At 36.8% G+C, this 26,767-nt stretch overlaps 1 protein-coding gene across 4 annotated transcripts in view; it reads right to left on the bottom strand.

Annotated features, from left to right (window-relative positions):
- The window catches only part of Pak3 (p21 (RAC1) activated kinase 3), an 84,348-nt gene extending 58,478 nt beyond the window's left edge, over positions 1-25,870 (bottom strand). The window contains exons 1-6 of one of the 4 annotated variants that reach the window (XM_052170824.1): positions 25,677-25,870; positions 10,055-10,155; positions 7,443-7,505; positions 5,825-5,869; positions 4,503-4,656; positions 3,668-3,705 (exon numbers count right to left, since the gene is read on the bottom strand). In XM_052170824.1, the coding sequence (XP_052026784.1) occupies positions 3,668-3,705; positions 4,503-4,656; positions 5,825-5,869; positions 7,443-7,505; positions 10,055-10,155; positions 25,677-25,851 (576 nt within the window). In that variant the 5' untranslated portion in view covers positions 25,852-25,870. The remainder of the gene's footprint in view (positions 1-3,667; positions 3,706-4,502; positions 4,657-5,824; positions 5,870-7,442; positions 7,506-10,054; positions 10,156-25,676) is intronic. The other 3 variants (XM_052170825.1, XM_052170826.1, XM_052170827.1) reach the window with 3 other exon arrangements.
- Between the last annotated feature and the right edge of the window lie 897 nt (positions 25,871-26,767).

Below are 26,767 nucleotides of genomic sequence, written 5' to 3'. Positions count from 1 at the left end.
CAAGAGCCCTCACCTGTGACCATCTTCTCTCTGATGTATATGACTGTTGTTTTACTTACTACAGAATTTCCAAGGACTAGGTGACATATTTTCTGGTTTGTTCTCTACAAAGCTCTGACATTTTGAGGAAAATAATCTCTTCTCATGTGCCTCAGTTTTGAAAAATAAATAATACAAGTCAGTATAGTGTTGTAACCCTAGTCAAATAAGTCCATGTCTCTGAACTTCAATGTACTTATCTGTAAACTGGGAACCAATTATAAGTCTTGCCATGAATACACAAATATTGCTAGCTCACATTGCAGGAATATTTTGTAATATTCAGTAAAGCAAAATTACTATTCCAGTAAAGATAAATTACTATTAATATGATTATTATTTTCGATGCTGTCAATATGAGAAATACAAAATTATCTGCCCACACAAAGGCAAATATACATGAATTTGTTTGCATTTTGTGTGTGCAAGTGTTTTGCCTGCATGTAGGCCTGTATTTTACTGTGTGTGGTGGGTGAATGATATCCTGAGTGAAACTGTATTGTTAACATAGGCATGGCCGTGACAAGAACCCTAATGCCTCAGACCCATGAGAATGGCACGGCCTTCTCGTGGTCCAAGTATGGAGGTTGACAGCACTTGCAGAATGTAATCAAAGACAGAATCCTCCCCGTGGATAGCTGCATCCTGAGACTGGTCCCCTACAGAGACCTCCTACCAAGATTAGCTAGCCTGCCTCCTTGTTCAGCTGTGTATCATAATCATGCCTACCCATTCAACTCTATATAATAAACAGGGTGGGTTTCCAGGTTACAGATGCATCTCTATCACAGCACACAGTAAGGGATTCATCTTTTGTGAACATGTTTCTCATTTCTTCATTCCTCATTACCACAGTCAGGGTAATCCCAAAACCATGTCTGCAGAGGCCAGAAGAGGGTATCAGATTCTGTGGCATTGGAGTTATAGATGGTTGTGAGCTACTATGTGGGTACTGGGAATCAAACCTAGATCCTCGGGGAAGAGCAACTAGGGCTCTTAAGCACTGAGATATCACATCAGCCTACTACACTTTGGTCTTCATAGGAACATTATTTGTAATATCTAAGAACTAGACATAGTCTGGAAAACCTTGAGTGAATGAATGGTCAAACAGTGATACATTCCTATCTTAGAATATGGGATCAATACAAATTGCAAATGATTGACACCTAGGGCAAGGGAGGCTCCCAGGAGTCTATAGGGCTGACTCATGCTGAGGATACTAGCAGCAGAAGATATGGGGACTGAAGTAGCTACCTTCTGTAGCCAGGCAAGACTTCCAGTGGAAAAAGGGGGACACCAACCCACCCAAAAAATCTTCAACTCAAAATTTATCCTGCCTATGTGGTACACAGTGATAAAGATGCAACAGAGACTGATGGATGGACAATCAATCACTGGCCCAACTTGAGACTCACCCCATAGAAGAGAGCCAACCCCTCACACTATTAGTGACACTCTGCCATGCTTCCAAACAGGAGCTTGGCATAATTGTCTCCTGAGAGGCTTCATCCAGCAGCTGATGGAAACAAATGCAGAGACTCACAGTCAAACATTAAGGGGAGCTCATTTCATCTTGTGGAACGGTTGGGAGAAGAATTTAGGTGGCCAGAGGGGTCAAGGATACTACAAGAAGACCTATAGTCAACTGACCAGGGCTTATGAGGGCTCACAGAGACAGAACAATCCACCAACCAAAAAGTATGAAGGGGATGGACCTAGGCCCCCTACATATTTGTAACACATTTGCAGCTTGGTCTTCATGTGAGTTCACTAACAATTGGAGTGGGAGCTGTCTCTGACTCTATTGCCTGCTCTTATGTTCTGTAGCTAGGCTGCCTTTCCTGGCCTGAATGGGAGAGGATGCACTGAGATATGAACCTGCTGTGACTTGATGTGCCAGGGAGTTTTGGTACCCATGGGGGGTTCCCCTTCTCTGAGCAGAAGGCAAGAGCATAATGAGGGGGAAGGGTTTGTGAGGGTGGGGCTGGAGGAGAGGAGGGAGCAGGGCTGTAATCAGGATTACAGTAAATAATAAATTAATGAAAAACAACAAAAAGCAAAACAAACCCAAACACCAGATTAGTGACTAATAGGGGCTATGTTGAGAACTGATTATGGTGGGAAGCACTCTACAGGAGTACTGGATATCCTATAAACCTTGATTTTCTAATGTCTGACCAAGTAGCCTTGGCCCTAAGTTTTCTTGCCATTCCAGGAGCATTTACTATTTCTTTGTCAATCTGAGTAAACCAGAAATAATTTTGTCATTAAGGAGGAATCTCATGTAAATGATGTTGATGACTTTCCTAAGGGGCTGCTGAGAGAGCTACAGAGAATACCTCTCATCCTTATTTCTCCTTCTAAAACAAGAAAATGTTAAACTAAGGGGGTGGCAAGGTCCCTCCTAGAGGAGCATCCTGTCATTATTATGATGCGTTTATACATGATTGCCCAATATGGGAATATCACTGAGAAGACTATATGTTTGAGGTGTCTTTTCCAAAAATGGGTTATGGTAAATAGTGGGTACTTTGAATATGAAAATTACAGTGCCTTTCAAGTTTTAGCTGGAAGTACAATGATAGTGTAGTATTCCCACAAATACCACAATATAATCAAATATTTTCCTATAAATAATTTTTGTTGAATCTGTGAATTCAATTCAAGTTGTGATAATATAATACATATCACAAATTATATATTATATATCATATATTATATTATATACATATGTATATGCGCATATGTACTGACTGGTTTTGTGTGTCAACTTGACACAGGCTGGAGTTATCACAGAGAAAGGAGCTCCAGTTGAGAAGTGCTTCCATGAGATCCAACTGTGGGGCATTTTCTCAATTAGTGATCAAGGGGATTTCTCAGTTGGTGATCAAGGGGATTTCTCAATTAGTGGGTGGTGCCATCCCTGGGCTGGTAATCTTGGGTTCTATATATAAGACAGCAGACTGAGCAAGCCAGTAAGTAACATTCCCCCATGGTCTCTGCATCAGCTCCTGCTTCCCGAGCTGCTTGAGTTCCAGTCCTGACTTCCTTTGGTGATGAACATCTGTGTGGAAGTATAAGCTGAATAAACCCTTTCCTCCCCAACTTGCTTCTTGGAAATGATGTTTGTGCAGGAATAGAAACCCTGACTAAGACAACATACATACACATATATATTTGTTTTGTTTTTGAGACATGGTTTCTCTGTGTAACAGTCCTGAATGTGCTGGAACTCACTTTGAAGACCAGACTGGCCTTGAACTCACAAGAGATTTGCCAGGTTTGGCATCCAGAGTGCTAGAATTAAAGGCATATGCTACCACACCCAGTACAAATGCTATATATTTTTAGACTTGAAAAGTGATTGTAGAGATAGCAAAACTGGTGTATAAATTTACAAAAATACAAGGTGGCTTTCATAATAGATAAAATGTATTTATAAGTATATATTAACTATATATATAAATATATAAAATAGTTATTTATGTTTCTAAGTTATACTTTTTAAATCTGTTTTTTTAATTTATGCCTGAAAATTTGACATATGAAACCAAATATAAGCAATTATATTGGTTGATCTTAGGTTACAATGATTGTGAGAAACAGATTTTAAGTTTTGACTTACCGACTGATGTGCTGCTATATATCCATGGGCACTTTTATCTACAAAGTCAGAATAAAGAAAGTCACCTTTGTTTCATAAATCATACCTAGGAAACATCTCATCATCAATTAGAAGGAAATTTCAGCATTAAGACTATGATAAGAGGTATGATTTTGCTCTCTAAAATACCTCATATTAGGTCCTAACCATATTTTCAAAAAGTCCCATTTTGGCTGGAATAAAGATATAGTATTTCCTCCTTTTTCTATATGCTAAATAATTTCTTCTATGGAGAGAACCCAGATGACTTATCTCGAAAAAATAAAATTGATCAATTAAATGAACTATCTTCATAAGAGTGAATGAAGTCACAATTTGGGAATAATGCGGATATGTACATACCAGCAAATGGAGTCACAACTTGGGATTAACAATGCCTTTATAGTCTTTACCAATAGTAATTAATGGTTTCTTTTTTTACTCCAACTTGAGGACCTGATGAAAATAACCTGATAAGCACAAAAGTTGCCCTACATTGTTATGACACAGGTGAACTATTACATTTCCAGAGATCATTGTTTATCCTTAAAGTCTTACGTTATGACCATATTCAAGGTCTAATGCTAAATGACGGACTAGATTCATACTCATGAAGAGATAGAACTGTTAAAATGAACAATTTCCAGCTGAAAAAAAAGATTCTAGCATTGATGTCAGTGCCCTGTCAGCAGGTTTATGTACAATGAAGTCATTTGCTGAAACTACTGAAGCTGACTTCAGGATGCTATAATTTGGCCTCATCATGAGACCCTGAGAACTGGCACTTTCCCCTTTGATACCACAGAATTTCCCTTACCTCCTGATGTAAAGCTCATATATTTCTGGTTGTTGACTGTTTCTTTGGAGTCATAGAATTTGAGAACATCAAGAACAGCTTGTGGGTTCTTCTTCTGTTCCAGCTTTGTGATGTTGGAGGTTTGGAGTAAGCGTGCCCATTGCTCAGGAATTCCCTGTGGACAACCACAGAACGGCCGCTCAGAACAGTCATCAGAAGCTTATGCATGGTCCAGTAAAGTTCTGCACCAAGAAGCCCATGCTACCTGTTGGATTACACTTGGGAAACTGAAGTTACATTCTAGATTTAACGTTAGTAACTTAATAATGCAATCATTCTCTTCTCTAATCAAAAACACATAGGTAAAACTAGGATCCAACTTAAAAAGGGTGGGTGAGAGTATGATTGTGATAGAAACAAAAAGCGCATGAAAATCACCTCCATATTGACTCTGCTCATCCATGAAATGATGTTTACGGCTTAGCTTATTATTTTTTTTCTGGCGACTCAGGGCAGACATAGCAAGACTTCTCTAAATTTGTGCACAGTATAGTATCGTGCAGATCAATTTTTTTTTTCATGACTGGAATATCATAAGCTCTTTTTTAGGTATCCTTTAAACAGAATATTCAAATAAAAGGAAAACCTCACCCTTGGTCAGTTTCAACTTTTTGTTTACAAAATGCAATTTGGGGGCTCTAGGGCTTTATAATGACGTCAAATTGGGAGGAAAAAAGCTAGAGTTGTGGAGGAGGAACAACCACTGAAACATTCAACAGTGACATTTATGCTGCGTCAGGTATTTTTCTTGCAGCTTTCTCCAGGGCATGCCTTCCTCCTTTCCTCCCCCTCTCCCTCCCTCCCTACTCATTGGCCACATAGAAGTTGGGGACTATAAAACCATATCAAAGCCTTGAGAGAATTTGCAGTAAATAATATGAAGCACTTAGAACAGAGAGGGGGGAATATTGAGAAAAATAACCAAGGAAAATTATTCAAAATTCCTGAGAGGCTAGCTTTACACAAAGCAGTCAGAATTCTTTCCTGCACTTTCAACCTGCAGATGTCCCCAGTTTGTAATTATCCAACCTCCAAGAACAGATTGGAGAGAGAAATGGATACACTATTGCTCAAGTGCATCCAGACACAATTTAGATGACTTTGTCCCATGAAGTCTCGGCAAAACAATGTGTGACGTGGGCCTCCAGAGTTTGGGAATGACAACAAAAAAGTGAGATAAGCCAAGCAACGACTCTACTGCACACACATGAACCTGCAACTGCAGTGCTATGACATCTCAAAGAAGCACTTTGATGCAAGCTTCTTTTGGGCCTGTGACGCACCTCTGGGAGCTTCCCTGGGCACATCTGTGAGCCATAGAGATCTGGCTGTAATGGACGTAAATAAAGAAAGAAAAGAAAGTTAAAACAGAATGTGGGACAACTTAGAAGGTGGGAAAAGATGAAACCAATGGGTCTGAATGGGGGGGGGGTCCCTTTTAAAGTGGGGCAATTATGGAAATAGTGGGGGTATTGACTAGACCAGGGACAGGATTGGCTACAGATGTAAGAGAACAGGGAAAGCAATAGTGTTCCAAAGTTTGCATATATAATTCTACTTTGGACCAGATGGTTCCTCCATAAATAGGCAATAATAAGAATTACCATTAAGTGATAGGGGAAATTGCTAAAAAGCAGGTAACAAGAATTTGGAGGGATAAAGGATAGCATCATGAAAATTTTCAATAATAATTTGTAATAATAACTTGCTTTTTATAAATGGGTCATTATGGATAGTCAATGGCCATGGAATAAAGTTACAAATTTCAATTCTCCAATTCTGGTTATCTAAGTTTCCATTTCATATTGGACTTATTTATGTGGCTAAAATTCAAAGGATGTCTACGTAACAATATTGAGCTATATTCTTCTATATTTTGTAGCTGAAGTAATGGGTGGCTTAAGGACGTTATACTAAAGCCATCCTTACAAAGTCAGACACTATGCTTAGGTTTAGTATGCATTTATGTCAGGGAAAAGGAAAACATTTCATTTCAAATCGTGCATGAATAATTTCCATTTAATTATAAGGTTCCAAACCCCACTTCCCACAAATAAGATCAGATATAAATTAACATATTTGTCTAATTTAAGATATCTCAAATGCTAAAGAAACATGCTTTGACCCAACTGCTTTGATTTGGGATACATGTCCTTGATTCCTGCCATTTATGGTTATTCCAAGCACAGTGAAACAACACTTTTACATGCATTTCATCACGCAGTTTGATGCTAAAGCCTTAAGCCAAAAATTGGAACTCAGGAGCCCATGCATGATCCCAGTTCTGATTCTAAGTGCAATTAATAGCATTTGGTTAATACTGTAATGGCCAAAGGAGTTATTGAGTGTTACAAATCCAGGTATGCATTGCACATAACCACTAAAGCAGACTTCACTGGCATGATCATTACCATAATCATTAGAATATTTATAGGTATTATACATTCCCATGGCACTTCAAGACTTTTGGAAAAGTTGTGTGATAATCACTAGACAGCAAAAAAATAATGCTGTCAGTTGAAGACGTTCCTCCAGATAATGCTACTTACCACATGACTACAATGCTAACATAATTTCTCTTTTCTAAGGTGAGGCAAACTAGTTTCTCAATGAGACCTGATTACTGTAATTTGAGCATATGCCACAATGGCACATAATCAGAGAGTAATCTCATTACTCCAAATTGAGGAAATAATCTAAAAAGTTAGACAGCTAATTAAGACCTAAAAGTCTAAGCATCAGAAGCAGGAGCACATATCGATGCCTGTGTATAATATACAATCACAAGTGGGTGTACATCAAGCTGGGGAGTGTCCAGTGTAGCCCAGGAGAATGGTAGCATGATATAACAGGCCAAGCATTTATCTTATCATAAGAAATGATAATTTATATCACTCATACCATTTTTCCCTCTGATTGACTTGAAGCGACCGTCACAGGTCTAGAGGTCTGGAAAGGGGAGTTCTGAAGTATTTGGGACAAAAATGGCAATATAATGGGTAAGGACTTGTAATAATTTAATACCCCAAATCTCACCTCCCATCCTAATTTCAGCTTTAGGGTTCAAGTGTATGCCCATGTACGTATACAAGGTTATATGAGCCAATTAGCCATTAGGGTAATCACCAATCAACACATCAACTAGTGCTCAATTATTCAAAAGAGCAGGCTCTTGTAAAAACAACTTGTCTACAGTTCAGCAAATTACTCAAAATTCAACAATAATCAAAATTTCAGAATATGATTTTCCCCAACAGACAATAACTTAACGGTATCTATGGTAATTAAGACCCAATTTTAAATCCTGCCAATAGAAGTGTTAAAAGCTAATTACTTTTGTTAGTTTGAAAGTTAAGCATACTACAATATTAATTGTAAATTGTAGGTTAAGATAATAAAGAAGGAAGAATTTGTCATCATTTCAAATTGTATGCAAAAGTAGCTGCCTAAAGATCATCAAGATGACAGCAAAGTACTTCAAATTTCTAAATTTGTGGTCTGTCTGCAAGGTCAATGAATTCCTATTAGTGGATTGTAAAAAAAAACATTTTGTTTCAAATGTTTTTTTTTTTTTAAGAAGAGAATGTTGTTTGGTTTGGTTACATCAGGTCTAGAATGGCCATCTACCGCCTATTCTACCTCATTGCTCTCTGATTGGTCCATTAGGTTCTAATTCAGACCACAGTGGAGAAGGCTTAGTGCTGCAGTCAGCAAGATGGTGGTGATTTAGTTTCCCTTTATTTCCATTCAGAACCCAGAAAGAATAGTGAAAGGGCTAAAGATGGGGGAAACATGGCAAAAGACGTCAAATAAGGCAGAAAAAATAAAGTGTAAGTTAACCACAATGCCAAATGAGAGACCATTCACAGCAGAACCTCCAAAGGAAAAGAACAAGAAAAGAAAACCAGGAATAACAGCAAATAAAACCATGAGAGGTTTAAATAGAAGAAAAGCATACAGGGTCTAAAAAGAAATGAAGCTCTTTAAATAAAAGAGACAAGTTGTTGTTAGACAAAACTATAAAGTTTGAGGGCTTTTCCTGTTTCAAATATCAGACAATTAACTAGACTCTCTTTGGATGATTTTAAACACACAATGGTCAAATTATAAAACCACTTTTATATCCAGTGGGAAAGACAGTGGGTGGTAAGGTTGATAATCAGTTTGTGGTTTCTAAATGTAGCCAAGAGAATGTTCTAGCAATGAAATAAAGGATGAGCTCAAATTAAATGGCATTTAAGTAATGTCTTTGACTCAGCTAACAAAACTATTAAATTATATCTATCTCAATTTCAGCAGTCTCATTATTTTTGAGAATTTTTCCTGCTTGCTACTGAGAACACAGAAATAATCAGCCTACACTAATTTATGAGGCCAAGACATTTACACTGTTTCTATCTCATTCTTGCACTACTTAATTCCAGAATTGAACAAATAAAATAATTTGGCTGTCAATTCAGCTATGTAACATAGTTCTTCAAATCAAATTGCCTTGCTTCTTTCTCCCTACTTAACCACATGACATAGTCCATTCACTAACCATTTTGCTACAAGACAAGAAATTGGATTCTCAAATATCTGTATTTTTTTCTAGCTTAGCAAAAACGAGAATTATCATGGTGATTTTATCAAAGTTTTAATTTCTAAATTCATTTGAAGCTCTTTATTGTTTCAAAATGTACATGTTGGTTGGGTTGCTTACTAGTATAGAACAATTAGCTGAAATATGGAGTCGTATATCTAGGAGCGTCTCTCCGTTCACTCATTTAATAAAGGGGGTGGCCTAATACATTCTGTAGAGAAATAAAATGGCAAGTATCTGAGACACTGTGCTATTTGAGCACTGCAATTATTCAAAGAAGAAACCAATCTAGACCGATCATATGCAGTTAATTCATGTTGGTAATTATCATAGAGGACTCATACATAATATATATGTAAAATTATCACATAACTACTAATACATATGTGATATACAATTAACAATATTTCTTCCTGAAACATGGGGATTGTAGGTTTGAATGTTTATAAAAATATACCTACTAATAATCTTTAAAAGTAGCATTTTAAAAGTGTTTTTTAAATGAAAGGAGATTAGGCAAAAATTACAGAGACTTTTGGCACTATAGTTAGTCAATCTGGGTAATTCAGGACCCACTTTAATGAGCTTAAATTATTCAGACTAATGTGCCTTCACTAGCCAAGTTGAATAAATTATTCTTTGATTCACTTCACATGATTAACAAACAGGTTCTGGCAGGGTCTCCTTACCATAGCCACATTTTCTGTGCCTTGGCAAATGAATATTTTCAAGTAAATTGAAAATTATAGAGTAATAAGACACTTGTGTTAGGATAGACAATATAATTTTGTCAGTGTTGTTGCCCATTTTCTTTCTATGTATCCAGGAAAAGTCCATCTTCAGACTGACAGTTTAGAATACAGTAATCCTTACTTGAAACAAAATAGCCTTTTTTTCATGGCTTACAAAACAAAATAAGGAGCCTACTTACAGTGAATTCCCCGGTGACTGCATCAAAACCCACATGAATCGTATGCTCAAAGTCTGAAGGAAGAGAGATCTCTGGCCGTTCTTTCTCTTTCTTCTTATTCGCTAAAGACAAAATGTAAATGTTAACATGTATTTAATTGAGGTATAGTTTTGGCTTCCACAAACTGCATAAGAAGGCTCATTAAAACGATTATAGCGAGACAACTGACTGATTTAAATCTTAAGTTTAAAATTCAAGACTCATATATATATATATATATATATATATATATATATATATATATATATATATATATATATATATACCATGTATTTCACCTCAGTGAAGAGTCCATCATTTATAGTAAGTTTACTTTAGTAACTGATATTATCCTTACTGGCAAGTGCATGGAGACTTCTTGGTCATTCAAACTTCTTTGCAGGTTTATATACCTTGTTGGCCAAATATAGTTTTTTTAAGGTTTAAACAGTTTGTTAGTTATGTCTTTTTTAAAAGATTTATTTTTTTTATTTATATGAGTACAGTGCAACTGTCTTCAGACACACACTAGAAGAGGACATCAGATCCCATTACAGATATTGTGAACCACCATGTGGTTGCTGGGATTTGAACTCAGACCTTCTGGAAGAGCAGTCAGTGAGAGGGGCAAATGGAGCAACCACACCTTATTCTTGTTCCCCTGAAGTAACTTCTGTGAACTTTGTTTTAGTTTCCCTCATTTCGGATCTCCCATCCTTACCCAACATGGCCAACCACATCTCTCTATTCCCTTGACAATGTGCTCTGCATTTCTTCCTCATCCAGTGACCATTCCTTCTTTGAGTATCACTGTGCTTGCTGTTTTGCCTTTGTACTTCTGCAGTTTTTCTCTACACATGCTCTTTTCTCCTAGACACAAACCTATGTCAAGGAACTTGCTCATCTGGCTGACACAGATCAAAATGGTGTAATATCAAATACTTTTATACGATTTGAGAAGAAGGCTTTCATTTAAGTAAAGAACAATAGAAGATTGTAAATGCATAATTCATAATTTTTATAAAGGTTCCTCGGGGCTTTGGAAGTGGTCCAGTTAGATGTAGAAGCCTGTTGAAGGTTGCTTCATTTATGTCAGAGAAACCAGATCTGAATATCCTCTATAGAGCCAAATTCTACTTGAAGAATCTGAAGAAATCTATAAGACTTGTGCCCACCAAAAAGTAGTAAAGATATATACACAATTTTGCATTTTATTATGCAGAAGTTCATAATTCCCCTGGATTCCATTTGAAGAGCCCTTGATATATGTCCCACGTGTTTATATCAACCTTCATCCACGGTCTCTTTGCCAGTAAATAAACTCTCCCCTCTTCTCTACTGGCTGCACATTTATGACATACTGTCTTAAATATAAATACTCCACATAAGCAAATCTCTATAAGGATTTGACACAAAGTGTCTTCCTAGAAAGGTGCTTGATAGGTAAGATTTTTGCTTTCTTTGGAGGCCAAGTGCAAAAAAACAACAAAGCCGAAGTTGCTCCTCCTCTGGTTGTTTATCTCAGGAAAATAGTGTCACTATCCAACAAGACTGGAGAAGTGGCATAGTCTTAGTCTCCTTTTGGGGAGGAATGGAGCAAAGAAGAGATTATCCCTCATAATAGACGATTAGGAAAAAACTGATTATAAAGTATACAAAAACGAGGAAATACAAAACATAGCAGCATTCATAGGATGGTGTATTTGAGTCTTTAAAAGTGTTGTATACATTTGTTATGCATTTTCCTTTGGCTCTTTTTTGTTTGCTTGTTGTCATACTATAATTTGTTTTAGATTTATCTTATTTAATATTATTCCTTAGATGCCTGTTTGTTTTCTAAGGGACAGAAACGGGGTGGATTCAGATGGGGAGGGGTAAGGAGGAACTGTAAACCATAATCATTATATATTGTAGGAAAGTCTATTTTGAATTAAAGGAAAAACTTAAAATAACATAGTTGTATATTCAAGTCAATGTTCCCACATAAGTACTGAGTACTTATGTGCTACACTGGCTCAGACAACAAAACCAATTCTTTGGGAGTCATCTTAGATTTTTACTATGCTCATAAGTTTTCTTTTTGCTCTATCTCCTGAAATCGTTTCAGAAGTCACTATCTTTGTCCAAGGCATTGGTATTTACCTCTTGGCCCACTGCCTCCAAATTTGCCCCCTCTGATTTATTTCTCTATTCTGTGACCAGATTCTATGCTTTCCTATAAGATCATTACCTGTTCAACTAATTAACTTATGTATTAAAATTCATTATTCCAAACTTGGTATTTAAGAGATTTCATGACCTGATCAAAGTTTACAGACCCAGGTTCCCCTGTTGCTATGGAACCCACTATCCACATTCGTTTTATGCTTCCTTGATAGCTGGGTTTTCTCTTATCTGCAAGCTTTTATTTGTGCTAGGCTCTGACTTGGAATACCAAATTTCTTACCGTCTCCATCTCCTGCCAGCTCTGTATGGATTACTCCTATTTGATTTTTTGTTTATAGTGCTGAAGAACATACCAAAGCTTCAGAAACATTTGGACACAGCACTTTACCAGAACTTTTCTTCTTGAAGACACTCTCTTGGGCTTCCTCCACCATGGCAAATCCTATACTAGTCTCCGTGTGCAGACAAAGTTCCTTGTTTTATGGTTTCATAGCCCCACCCAGTATACATTCTAAGTATATAAGTAAGTTTAGCACTTACCAATACTGGATTATTATATGTTCTGTCTCTCTAGCTAAAATTCAAAACTCTTGATAAGTTAATTCACCTTAACTCTTACATTCTTTAGCACCTATATTGTGCGTGGATATTCAACAACCATCTTTTATGGAAGACTCACTAGGGACAGATCCCAGGGCTATCTCATTTAAACTATGTATCCAGCTTTACACAGATAACAAAAGTCAGAACTAGTACTTGAACCTAATTCTCACTGCATTCCAAGAACGAAAGCTTGTGATTCACATAACTGATGATTTCATGGTTTTTCAAGAAAAAAACAACTTTTGCTCTAACCCTCAGCAAATATGTAGAGATTTAATGGAGCTTAGATATCTGATTTTTATTTTACTTCATTTCTTGGGAATTCTACAATGAGTTTATCTCCCCTAAGAATTCTGGGAACCTTGGTCATGTATATTAAAATTCATGCTACCTTACTTGGTGAGCTAAGATTCAACCTGATTAGCTCAAAGTTGGTATTTACAGGGAACAGAAATCCAAATGAGCATTGCTTTCTATGCATAGCTCCCATATTCTGACAGAACAGAGAGCAAAGCTACAGATTACTACTGGCTGCATCACAAATTAGAAATGCCATTTAGCTTTCAGACCATCTAAGTATGAATATATTTTCTGTTACCTTAGAGCTAGCTACCAATTACTCTCCTGTTGCGGTGATTGTCACACTCACTTCCTATTCAGGCCCCTGCATCCTTTGAAGAGTTTTGGCTTCCTGGCTTCCATTCTAATCTCTACACTGAAATTACTCTGAAACAAGAGATGTCAGTGGGCAACTTCTTCATGCCCTTTCCTTCAGGGGTTCCTTGACCTTCCTCAGATCTGATCACTGTCATCTCCATTCTATTCTTTCAATCTACTCTCTACATCATCTTTTAAAGCAATGGTTCTCAATCAGGCTTTGCACTAGAATACCACGGAGATTTATATACGATTTCAATGTCTGATGTCTGCTTAGAACTGAATGTCAGGCTTTTTAGAGGTAGTACGTGGACAAATGAATATATATATATATATATATATATATATATATATATATATATATATATATATCCCAGAGATAAGGTATGGCTAGGGTGGAGAATGTCAAGCAATCTGGGTGACCTTTACTCTGAAATATTCAATCCTGTATTCTCATACTTTAAACTGACCTTCCCATTCTACTAACCTTATAATTTTTGTCAAACCCTTATATCCCTGTATCATTTCTACAATGATGTTAAGAAACCCTCCATTCTCTGGCTCCCTCTATTTTAAGGCAAATTTACCACCTCCCTGACCTACATTCTATAGTCCATCATGCAAATGGCTCCTACTCTATAGTCTTAGGAACTCTCACCCCATGAGTTCTAGCAATTGTCTAGTTCTACCCTGACATAATGCAAACCTAAACTTCCATTTCTACCCTAAAATTTCTGAGGATTTCCAGCTGGAGGAATTACATGGTAATGTGGACTGTATTATTAAGGTAGCAAATCCTAGTTAGGAGACTAATGATTCTTGGAAGACTATTTTTCTTCTTCCTTCTTCAGTCTTTCCTTTCTCTCTGAAATTTTCCTTCAGGCTTAAAAGACATGTTGAGACTTCTCCAAAAAATAAATAAATAAACCTTTCAACCTCCTCATTCCAACGGCTTTATCTTGTAATCACTCAACATTTTTTATGTGGGTTAAATGTCTATAAAAATCAGTTTATACTTTGTCTCTCACTTCTCCAACAACTGTAATATCTCCCCAAAGATTAATCTCTTCCTTTCCCACATGCCACTTTTCACCTTATTACCACTGTCTTCTAAATAAGAACCAACATTGTTGATCATAAACTTCTTAAAAACTCCTCTCCACAGCTGTTTCCTAGAATACAGTTCTTTATTTCGGTTTCTCCTTTTAGGACATATTATAAGAGGATTTTCCTGTTGGTTGTTTAGATCACATTCACTACGAGCTGCCCTAGGTCACCATTCCTCATCAGTCCACTCTCCCTTGACTCATCTCCTCAGTACACCCCCTTTATTTCAGCATTTACACTATCAATGTGCTATAAATACTTCTAGCTTTGCCTCAGGACAATCGCTATCTCAGTCTAGTTAACTTGCCCTTAGACATCTCCAGTTAACTGCCTCTCTGGTTCTTTATGGCAAATATTTCTGAAGCAACATGAAACTACATTTCCTTGCTTTCCTACCTCACCCTTATCCAGCTCCTCTTCTTGCTACCTGATCCATTACCCACCTTTATTAACCCTCCTACCTAAATACTGCATCTGTATTTCCTAGGCTTTTTCTAATGGCACTGGTCCCTAAGTTAGTCATGCCTGATCTGCATTGTTCCTCCAATGCTTCATCATGCCACCTCTCCTTCTCCCAGCCCTCATCCTACTTAGTCTGAACTTCTTGCACTTCTAGCCATGAAATGTCAAGAAGCAGTGTTTCATGCCTACCGCCTTTGCAATGCTGCTTTTTGGACTAGAAAAATCTACTTGCTCTTTATATGGATGGCTAGCTATACTTTTTTTATACTTCTAAATACTTTTTGTCTTAAGGCTAACCTCAATTTAGTGATTATCTCATTCAGGAAGCCTTCTCTATCTGCTTTAACCTTCAGTCTTCAACCAATTTCCCTTCCTACTACTCTTCTGTTTCTATCTACCATAGTAAATTCTAATCATTAACCAACTTGCCTCTTGTCAAGCCATCTGTTTCTTAAAGTCAGGGATTGTAATTTATACCTTCTTTGTCCCCGAACAGTACAAGACTCAATATTTCATAACAGTTCAAATGAATGAACAATGAATGGATGGATGGCCTTTATTGTATGAAATGACCCTCTTGGAGACAGACCATGATAGTTTTCTATATATTTTTTTGTTTTGTTTTTGTTTTTGTTTTTCAAGACAGGGTTTCTCTGTGTAGCCCTGGCTGTCCTGGAACTCACTCTGTAGACCAGGCTGGCCTCAAACTCAGAAATCTGCTTGCCTCTGCCTCCCAGAATGCTGGGATTACAGGCATGTGCCACCACACCCGGCTTTGCTATGTATTTTTAATGAGGAAATAATGTCCCAGATCTACCAAGAAGGCCAGGAAAGTGAAGGACACATTATAAAGTCATTTTTGTAAAGGAATTTGTTGATAGTGTTATTGATGTAACTCAATTGGAGGGAATGACTCTATATTCAGTAAGTCACACTTCTTGTGAGATGTCACTCGTGTCAAAACATATATTGGCAACACAGTTTGCTGGAATTCAAGGAACAGAGAAACAACCAATCTCTCCCAGATGAAATCCCTCAATGACACTGTTGTTTTAGAAAAGTGTCAGGTGAGTCTTACTTGTTTTAGGAGGTCCAATTGCTTTCTTCCCCTAAAACTCCAGAGTTTTCAAAGTTTGTTTTTCCTTCTCATTATCTGTTAAAAAGTTAGTTCCAGAATTACTTTTCAGAGGACTTCCTAACTCCTTGAACACTGAGCATGCAGGGAAGCAATAGGAATGGCAGAAGACAGACATAGAACAGCTTTTCTACAGAAAATTTCCCTAAAAACACACATACAAAAAACATTTTTAAGACAATGCAAACTATGCAGTATGTTCCAGTATGTGTAGTAAAATTAAAAGAAAAATACTTAAAACTGCATTAATGAAGAAAAACATAATATTAACCATATTTGAAAATACAGAAATATTTTTTAAGATTATAGTAAACACTCGGATTGAATAGTTCTCGGATATAAGCATTCCTATATGGAATAACAATCAGATTCCTTTCATTTTCTTTGAATAAGTCAATGGCTCAGTTAGGAAGCAAGTGTTTAATTAAGGCTCCTTGTAGTGACAGATTATGCTAGGTGATTCATTAGGAAGTTAAGCAATACTTTAAAGTCACAAATTAACTGGGAGAATGAGCTTAATAAAATGGAACAATATTATCAGACTAGAGAAAACAATTAAATTGGAATAATAGAGAATGAATGTTCTAGAATAAATCTATCTTCAGTGGACTGTCTGAGTGAAGTAGAGATAGGACTAAGAAATGAACCAGAAGTTCCAGATAGATAAACAGCTGATAGGGAAGTAGGAAATATGGTAGAAGTAAAAGGTCAGAAGAAAGCATATAGCAAACATAATAAATGAGAAGACAACAGTAAACACATGGCAATTAGTCTTGAAAATCAAGAAGGACAGAAAGATGAAACTAGAGATAACGGTAAAGAATGTGTATGAAAGGTTTTTGAGCAGGTGGATGAGATAATGGAGCCTTTCTGAAGACAAGTTAGCGCTATGGTGCTGCTCAGGTACCAGGCTTCACTCAGGCTGAGAATGTATGGTGGGTATGCAATGGAGAAATGAAAGGACCTACCTATTACGACATCTTTCACTTCTAAGGTCAATTACTGACTGGGTATTTCCTACAATCTCTTTCTGATTCTCTGCTTCCCTCTGTCCCTCTCTCCCTTCCTGTACACATGTGTTTGGCCATGTACATGCACACATACATGCATTAGTTTTGCAGTTGGAAAATTTCTCAAGGATAAGAGGCTTGCTCTCTTACAACATTCATCACTGTGCTAGACACATAAAAAGCCAGCACAACTATTGTCTGGGTGAAAGATACAAGCAGTTTAGACACGCTCCAGATTGTCTTACTTTTAAACTGACACATCAATAAATTACATTTGTATTTAAAGTCAGAATATGACTCAGACCTATGGATTGGCCACTTGCTCTTATGTCTCTGTCTTGGAGTATTCCATGAAGTCCTTTAAGATACTGCAAAACTAATAAAGCAATTCAATAGGCCACTTTAATTGGAGTTCCTGCAGATTTCAACTTTCCTGGGAAGTAGCTTTATCCAGCAACCATTGGCTTGGCACAGTAGAATCCCTTCCTTTCCCTTCTGGTGTGTAAAAGTGACACACAAATACCCTGTGAAAGCAGGAGCCTCTTTTGACAAGGGAAGTGGGAGTGACTGGGTCAGAGATCCACTGCACTCACAAGCTATTTTATAACTCAATGTCCATACTTTCCTGGGAAAGTTATGATGGAAATACATAAAAAACTACTTTGAAAATTCATTATTTTTATTTTATGTACATTGGTGTTTCGCCTGCATGTATGCCTATGTGAGAGTGTTAGATCTTGAAGTTACAGATGGTTATGAGCTGCCATGCATGTGCTGGAAATTGAACCTGGGTCCTCCAGAAGAGCAGTTTTTAACATGTTATCCACATTCTCTGGATGATAACATTCATTTTCCCTAACAGACAATTCTTTGTGAGTGGCTCCTACTTTATCTAGGTAAGAGATGCTTTGTGTGATTCACAGACTGTCTATAAAATATTGCCTTTGTGGTTTGTGAGATTTAAAATGCTTTACTGTATAATTAACTACTAAGACAGTGCATTAAACACGGAATAGCTGCTCTTTGGCTTCATTTTGCTATCATTTTGTTGCATCTTCTGATTCACAGTCATGGAGCATGATGTGCACTGTGATGTCATTCCCAAGTGGAAAGCCTTCTGAAGCTCTTTTTACACTTGATTAAATATAAGTGTCTCAGAAGCATTCTTCCTAGGGCCACAATAGGCCTACAGGTGGTGTCAAAGAAGCAGGTGCTCTTTGTGAAAGCACTAATCCTGGAGGGCCTGATTTCTGCCAAGCTTCTAGTCCCTAATGCTCTGGCTCTACACACAAATATCTCATTTGGAGACCCACAGTCTTAGCTCTTGAATTTATGACATGTAAATCTTTTGTTCTGACATGCAAATCTTTCCTTACACAGCAGGAAAAGTAATTGCCTATGTTTTACATTTGGGAGCCGTGAAATTTATTATTTTACAAGGGAGACTATTTGAAATAGTATGTGGTAATGGCAGTGGAAAATCAGGCATAAAACACCACTTATTTTTTATTCTGAGGTAACATTTAATTATTGATTTTTTATCATTGGCATTGGTTTCACAAACTTTAATAAAAGCAAAAATATTATTTTCAAAAACGTATCATTTGCTGTGACATATACATTTTAGACTGCACTTTTACTCAGGTATAGATAATTGCAAATAATTTCACATGATCTTATCAATGGGCCAGCAGATTTACTTTGTTTTGGGTGGGAAGAAAAAATGGTTTTAACCACCAGAAGTTAGTTTAGTGATGAAACAAAATATGAAATATTACAAAGAGCAAATGTTGGCAATCTGCTGGTTTTTTCAAATGACTAAATGATTATTCAATGTTTGTAAATGTATTGTGTGTGTGTTTGTATGAGCATGCATGCACACACATGCAAGCACATTCATCTATGTGTGTCTGTGTATCTCTGTGTGATGTGTGTGGTTATAGGTTGGTAGGTGTATACCTTAATTGCCATGTGGTGATCAGAGGACAATCATGGATAACCATGAATGTCCCTCAAATGGACTTCAAGTCATTGGGCATGGGAGCAAGTGCTTTTACTTGTTGAACCATCTCATCTGCTAAGTTCTCTTTTTTTAATTGAAAATTTTTAACTTATTCACTTTACATCCCACTCACTGCCCTATCTCAGTCACCCCTTCTCATAATCCTTCTCCTTGCATGTAGGGACCCCTGGGTATCCATATCCACCCTGGTACTTCAAGTCTCTGTGAGGCTAGGCAGCCCAACTAGAAGAACATATCCCATGGACAGGCAACAGCTTTTGAGACAGCCCCTGCTCCAGTTGTTCAGGAACCCCCTGAAGACCAAGCTGCACATCTGCTACATGTGAGTGGGCCCAAAACACCATTTTTAATATTGGCTCTTTAAGCACCAAATGCTTAAAGAAATTGACATTGAAGTGCAGGTAAAAAGAAAAACAATTTAAAATTAAAAAGTTTCCACATAACTATTTCTTGCTTCTTGGGCAAAATGCACACTGAATCTGAATAGAAAAGCAAGGAACATGGCTGACTTAGGGATGTGTGCAAGAAAAAAAAAACAATGGGCATTCCTTCTATTCAATCTTAATATGCTTATCCAATGTTACAATTTTAGAAGTACCAAATATTATAATTGTTATAGGAAGCAGTTCAAAAGTCTTCGAAAGAACCCAGTAATAGCAGAAAATTGTGCATTAAAAATAATCTAGTTGCATACTGATAGTTAGGTGGGCTAAGAGCAAGAAACGCCTGTACAAAGAAAAAAATCACCAAAGTCATTGTTGCTAATTCACCCATTTATCCTTTTCTTTCCTTTAAAAAAATTCCACATTTGCATATCCACTGGTTAAAACATATTTTCAAAACAAGCTCAATTACTTTCATTTGTTTGGACAAGAAATCACTAAACTAAGGCTTAAGTGTTTAGTAGGTCTGTTAAGGTTTAAATAGTGGGTCAGCTTGGTGGGAGCCATTTAATGTTTCTGAAATGGCTTCTTGTATATAGTGGCTTCAAGGCAAGCCTTACCTTATAAGAGTATTGAAGAACATGTCTTTAAACATCAGTATGTAGTTCAGAAACTAGAGTATGCAAAGTCTATTCTCCTTCCTTCTGGAAGTTGCTAAGGTAATTCATAGGATCTAATTAGCCTATTTGAATTTTCTTTATGTATAGTTCATTTCCTTGGGGAAAATATTCAGCTAATTTCCTTCTGCTTTCTCTTCAATAGCTATAAAGACAGTATGTACAGATGAAACTTCAAAGTGGTACCTGAATCTGCAAGAGTAGCTTCGAGCTTAATTCACGAGCTAATGTTTTGAGAAAATGACCAGATGAGCACAAGGAAATGACAGGCCCATGTGGAGGCATGTAGTCAGCCCCTTTGATGCATGTAGACATTCGTAAATGGCTTTCAGTCTTTTCCCATGTGGTCCTGGACTATATATTTGAATGCTTTAAGCTTTTTCTCTCATAGCTGCAAAAAGGGACTAGAACAAGGAAATTTCATGTGTAGTCCATACAGCACAGAGTGGTGCCCGGCTAATAGTCAGCAATGAGTGATGATTTTCTATATACCACAATTTTAATTTTATCCCACTATTTCCTCCTTGACCTCCAAGCAAAGGGGCCATCATATCATTCCCCAGGTCACTAAGCCACAGATCTCTCTAGATTTCCCCCATAAAAATATACATATTAAATAGGTTCTCTAAAGACGCAGCGTTGTGCCGCGGCTCCAGAGCAGTAAGAAATATAAAACACATAAGTACATGAGAAACAGATGTCATGAAGAGGCCACTTCAGAGTGTAACCTTGCCTGCTTCTTTCTCATATGTACTTCCAGCTTTCAGTCCCTGACACTGATTACCTTGGGTGCACTATTGGGGTCCTTGCTGTATTTATTTGCCTCATTGCTTTCTCTTTATTGGTTTATTTACAGTTATATATTTATTAATGAGCTTATTTATTCATCCATGTACTTAGTCACCACCTGATTCCAAACTGGATGCCAGCTGACACAAAAGAATATGCAAAATACAAGATGAACTCATATATTCAAAATATATGAGGATGGAAAGGGGAAAAAAACAAAATGAAGATAAGAACCTAACATGAAACTGGAACAGAGGTGGGACAAAGGGCACAGAAACCAAGCAGTGTCATTGCAACTGCTATGCATGAACCACACATCTGACTTCAAGCTTTCTAGTAGTCCACAAAAGAGAAACAGGAACTGGCCCACATTTCACACTTCTAGAGAGTAAAATCAAACCACCTATTTACTATATTCATTTCTTGGTTTTAAATCCTTCAAATTTTGTATAGTATAGTATCAAAAAAATGGTGCCAAACTGTGCCACCTACATTGTTTTAACACCAAGACTCAGCTCATAGAACAGTCTCCAACAATGACAGGTCCTCAATCTCGAAATAAAATCTACTCCATATTTTGTTTTACCTTTGTCTTGTTCCATTTGGTCAATGACATGTAGCTATAAAAGAGACTTCTTTTAATAACAATTAACATATCAATGTTCTCTAATAAAAACAGAAACGTTCAGATTTCCCAGTGTGGCAAGCGAATGAACTATTTTCAATTAAGTAAGGAAGTATATGTTATATATAATGGGAAAATATTAGGAAAATTCCCCGGGTATCCAAAATGAAAAAAGGAAAGTGCCTAAATTAAGCATGATGCCACCATATGTTCACATATTATACACCATTAAAATTACATTTATACACGTTTAAGTGGAGGCAAATATTTTTGAGAAAATGGTGAATACAAAAGCAGAATACAAAGCTGTATATATACATTATGATATTAATCATACAAAGATATATGTACAAGTAACACACACACACACACACACACACAAAGAATCTAGAAAAATCCACCAAAATGTTAGCATAATTTCTGGGATTTATGATTATGAGTGGTTTTTATTTTCTAAGTGTTTATTTTTATTTTACAAGTTGACACTGATGAATAATTTGGATGCTATGATGAGTAAAAGAAGGTCTGTCTATGAGGGAAAAAATCTAATCAGTTACCGTTGGCTTATACAAGCATACAAAAATGTTCTTTTCTTTTGAAAGTGTTCTATAATTGAGATATAAATTCTAGTTATAACAGAAAGTAATTTAAAAAGGTTTAAGTTTAACAGCCTAGTTTATTGGCTGTGGGAGCTGCTAAATGCCACAAACATAAGAATATCACCTCACAATTACCTAGCAATCGTCCATTTTGTATCACTCAGACAATTACAACTACCTTAGGTCATCAGAAAGATTTGGTAAGGCACTGTAAACCTGACCATCTGCATCTAACAGGTGATAAAAATTCAGGTGCTTAGAAGCTACATGGCCGAGCCAAAGTCACCATCATTCTTGCCAGAGCCATGGCTCCAGAACTCAAGTTCAATGCTTTTTTAAAAAAAAATATTATTAATTCAAAACTGGTTGTGATGGTACTGAAACATGCCATCAAAAAACACAGACAGAGAAACAATAGTCTCTCTTCACCCATGAGGGTCATTGGGTTTCTAGAAAAACCCGAAGCTAGCGAAGTGTCACTGAGGACATGTTGGAGATAGGGGAGGAAAGCATAGACAGTAGGAATAAAGTCATGAGTGAACTTTTCAAATAGCTTATATTTTATATGCTATAATAACAGCAAAAAATAAATCAGTGAATAAAAAGAACAAGAAGAGTTTTCATCATTCAAAACAGTAATAATGAAATGCTCATCATTGTTTAGATCCTGAGATGATTTTCAGAGACAATGAGAATATACACATTACTTTTTATGGGTTTGAAAATGAAGATGACTGGGTAGCAATGTGCAGTGGTGAACTGTTGGTTCAAATCATGTATAAAAATGTACTCAGAATCATTGACATCCCATCTTGACGTTGTATCACAAAGATGAATATACACAGCATTATTTAATGACTTTACCCCTTGTGAAGAAGACATGTGGCATATGGCTTTTTGGAAGAAATGTATTAAGTTAATACCTGTATATTAAGTTCAATGAACTCATTCACGCTGTGAAGGTCACTTATCAGCTGTGCAATAAAGGTATTTTAACTCTATCTTAGTGATCTTTTGACATGAACTTCTTCTCATTACAGTCTTTTAAAAGAAAAGCACTATGACAGCACTTTGTAGGTGCAGTCAAATCATATAAGCTTCCTGTGAAGGTAGCTTGTCAGCTGTTCAGTAATATAGCAAATGGTAATGGTTGACTTTTGAACAGGTAACGTATGATATGAAAAGATCCCAGTGTTCTTTAGTTTCCTTGAAATTTTTTCCTCTTTTTCTATAAAAGTAGTAGTAGTAGTAGTAGTAGTAATGATAATGATAATAAGAATATGAATAATAAGAATAATAAAATAGCTCCTCCTCTAACTTTATCTCCCAGTCTCAAAACCTCCTAATTATCTTTATTGTGCTTTAGGATAATCACCTCTGCATAGAAGAGCCTCTCTGAAGAATATCCTATAAAATACCCTATCCCATGTTAGTGTGAACAAGTTCATAGTCAAATTTACTTACACAACAATTTCATCATTTATAGGCTCTATTCAATCCAAAATTTCACTGCCTTCAGATGGAGATCCTGAAAGATGTCTCACTATCTCTTGCCAAATTTTCTGGGTTGTACTAATATAAAACCAAGCTTTGCCAAACTAGCTAATGCCTCTTTTATTAAGGATACATTAGTAATTGTGTAAGAATCCCTCACATTAGTACCTTCAGAACCTTTGTGAGAATTTCAGCTACTAAACAATATATGATTACAACGTCTTCCTGAATGGCTTGATCATACATTGCTATAGGAACAAAAGTCATAGTGTGGCTGTATTAAAGACAGTGTTTATCCTGGAACATGTATATATTGGCAAAGTGCGTTTAGTACCAAATGGATGGTAGAAATCAACAAGACTTTTGAATTCAAGGTTATTTTCCTTCAAATACCCTTGAATTTCTCTAAGAAGACACTGTTCAAGCCATTCTGGAATGAGAAATGAAGTCATCCAGGTTCCTCTGTTTGCATGACAGTCAAGAAAAATTTGGCTCAGATTTTTTTCCCTGAGAAGATTTGGGGGATACTACTCTGGAGAACAACAATAGTTTCACAATGAGGTCACTTGAACTATTGGCACAAAACAGAAATGTCAACTTCTTTTATTTTCCTAAGCTCCTGCTTTTCAAAAAGACAAGTGAGATTTTTCCAAGACACCAAAATATGCACTTTCAATTGCACCTGTGTAGAGCAGTCCGTTATTCATCCATTGTCTGCAAATGTAGCAGATGTAGTATAGGGATCATTTCTTGGGCATGATTACTATAAATGACTTAGTCTCTAGATAGAGACCTTCAATTTTCAAACCATACTTTATGTTCAGAAAATAGTTTTTAAGATCTACTTTAGTATTGCCAAACATGGCCCCCTTAAAAGTTCACAGATCCTATATGTGGGAGATCACGTTATTCTTTTATTTCTCTTCAATCCTTAGGCCATGAAGGGAAAACATAAACATACAAGAAGCAACAGTTACTAACAAGAATTTCAGCTCTTCCTATGATACAAATTATAAATTCATTAACACTAGATAAACACCTCAAACTACTTAGTTTACCTTGCAGACAATGATAAATAATGACTTCTTTCCCCAAAGACATTACCTTTCTTTCCCTTTTGGTGAATTTCAATGATGAAAGCAAACTTATGCTTTATACACTCAAATCCTGTTCAATAGTTACATCTAAAAAAGCCATGTTTCCCCTTTATGGCAATTAATACAATCTAATAAGCTATTTACTAAAAAATTCACAGAATCAAGTGTCATAAAGTGGTAGCACATATTAGTTAAGCAACCCGTTTTATTATGGTACCACAAGGGTAAGTGATGATATATTGTCTTTCATAAACATGGCATGGAACTGATTATGTAGGTGACAACTGACAGAGGAATAGAGGAAACAAAGTTTTCCTTCCTAACTTGTGATTCACACAGACAACATTGTGGGTAACTTGCACTTATTTCTGTCCACTTAACTCCGAATCTTCAGTTACCAAAAAGATATACAGAAGTCAATCTACTATCTACAGAAGTCACTTAACTATCGCAGATGGACAATTTAGAGTTTGGAATAACTTGCTTTAAATTCTACTTAAATTTTCAGAAAGCCAGCTGCTGTCTATACACTCATCCCAGTGTGCTTTCCCTTAAGTTAAATATATGAATTCAATTTCTATGAGAGGCAAACACAGCACGTGTATTTTCTGTTACCACACAGGAAGTCAATCACATACTGACAAACAGCAACATCTCAAGATGAAAGGTCAAGCAGGCCCGAAGCATCCAGTGCTCCAGAACAAACTACCCAAGGAAGAAAGTGCCAATCAAAGAATAAACTGGCCCCCTTTGAACTCCCCACCACTGATACTTTACTTTTATCCCCTCCTCCAGGGAAGATAGAGCGAAGCCTGGCTTTCTTATTCTTCTCTTCTGGGGCCATGGGCAGTGGTTTGGAGCTGTGGTTGAGTGCTGAAGAATCTCGATTGTTACTGTTCATCCTCAGTGGGGGAGCTGGGGGTTTTTCTTCGTTATCCAAGCTGTCAGACATTTTCAGTTGCAGCTGATTTCACAGCTCCTACGGAAAAAGCAGCGGCAAACAGGAGGTAAGGGAGGACATGTCTAATGCAAGTCTGGTACACACCGGGAGTCTATCAGACACAGAATTGCTCTCTCATGTATTCAGTCAAATTTCCCAAGCAAAGAGAAAGCCTCTCTCTAAAGGCTAACAAGACAAGTTAGCAAAGTGCAAGTAAATGCAGACAGTAATGACTTCCAATATACATATGCACCTGTGTAAGCTCCCTTGATATTCCCACAGTGAAACTCTACTTCCTGCTGTTCATATACAGTCTCTGAATGAGCAATTCACAGTCCCTTAAAATCCTATGGTGATGATCATAATGGTCAAGTGGCACAAAGTTTTATTTCATTTTCTTTTTTTAATTACTTTTATTTTATTTTATTTTATTTTATTTTATTTTATTTTATTTTATTTTTTCAGCCCAGCTGTTGGCACAAACTTCTTGCTCTTTTAGGTTGATGCAACCTTAGATGTTGATTGTCAATGACCCTTGGACACAACTTCTTTGCTGTTTTAACATTGGCTTGTTTTGATGTTTTCTCCTTACTTCTGCGTACCTGATTTGCCAAAGTGATTTCTGCAGTTTTTACATTGCAAAATCAAGAAAGCTTTTTACATACATGTCAGTTTCAGCAAAGTTGGGGTATACTGTCTTCTCAGACGATGCCTATTTTTTTCCTAAGCAAGCAACTAAAACAGGGGGGGATAAATACCATTATGGCCAAAGGTGGACCTTGAGCATACCGAAGGCTATCATAATTTTACTCTCTGTCATAGTTTATGTCCCAGAAAGGTACCTTGATTGCACAGTCTAGCCTAGGTTTTAAAAAGTACATGGGGTCCCCAGTGGAGGAGCTGGAGGATGGTCCAGCGGAGTTGAAGG

Source organism: Apodemus sylvaticus, chromosome X (assembly GCF_947179515.1).
Source record: "Apodemus sylvaticus chromosome X, mApoSyl1.1, whole genome shotgun sequence".
Lineage (NCBI taxonomy): Eukaryota > Metazoa > Chordata > Mammalia > Rodentia > Muridae > Apodemus > Apodemus sylvaticus.
The sequence above is the reverse complement of the archived record's forward strand: the minus strand, read 5'-3'. Positions and strand labels throughout refer to the sequence as shown.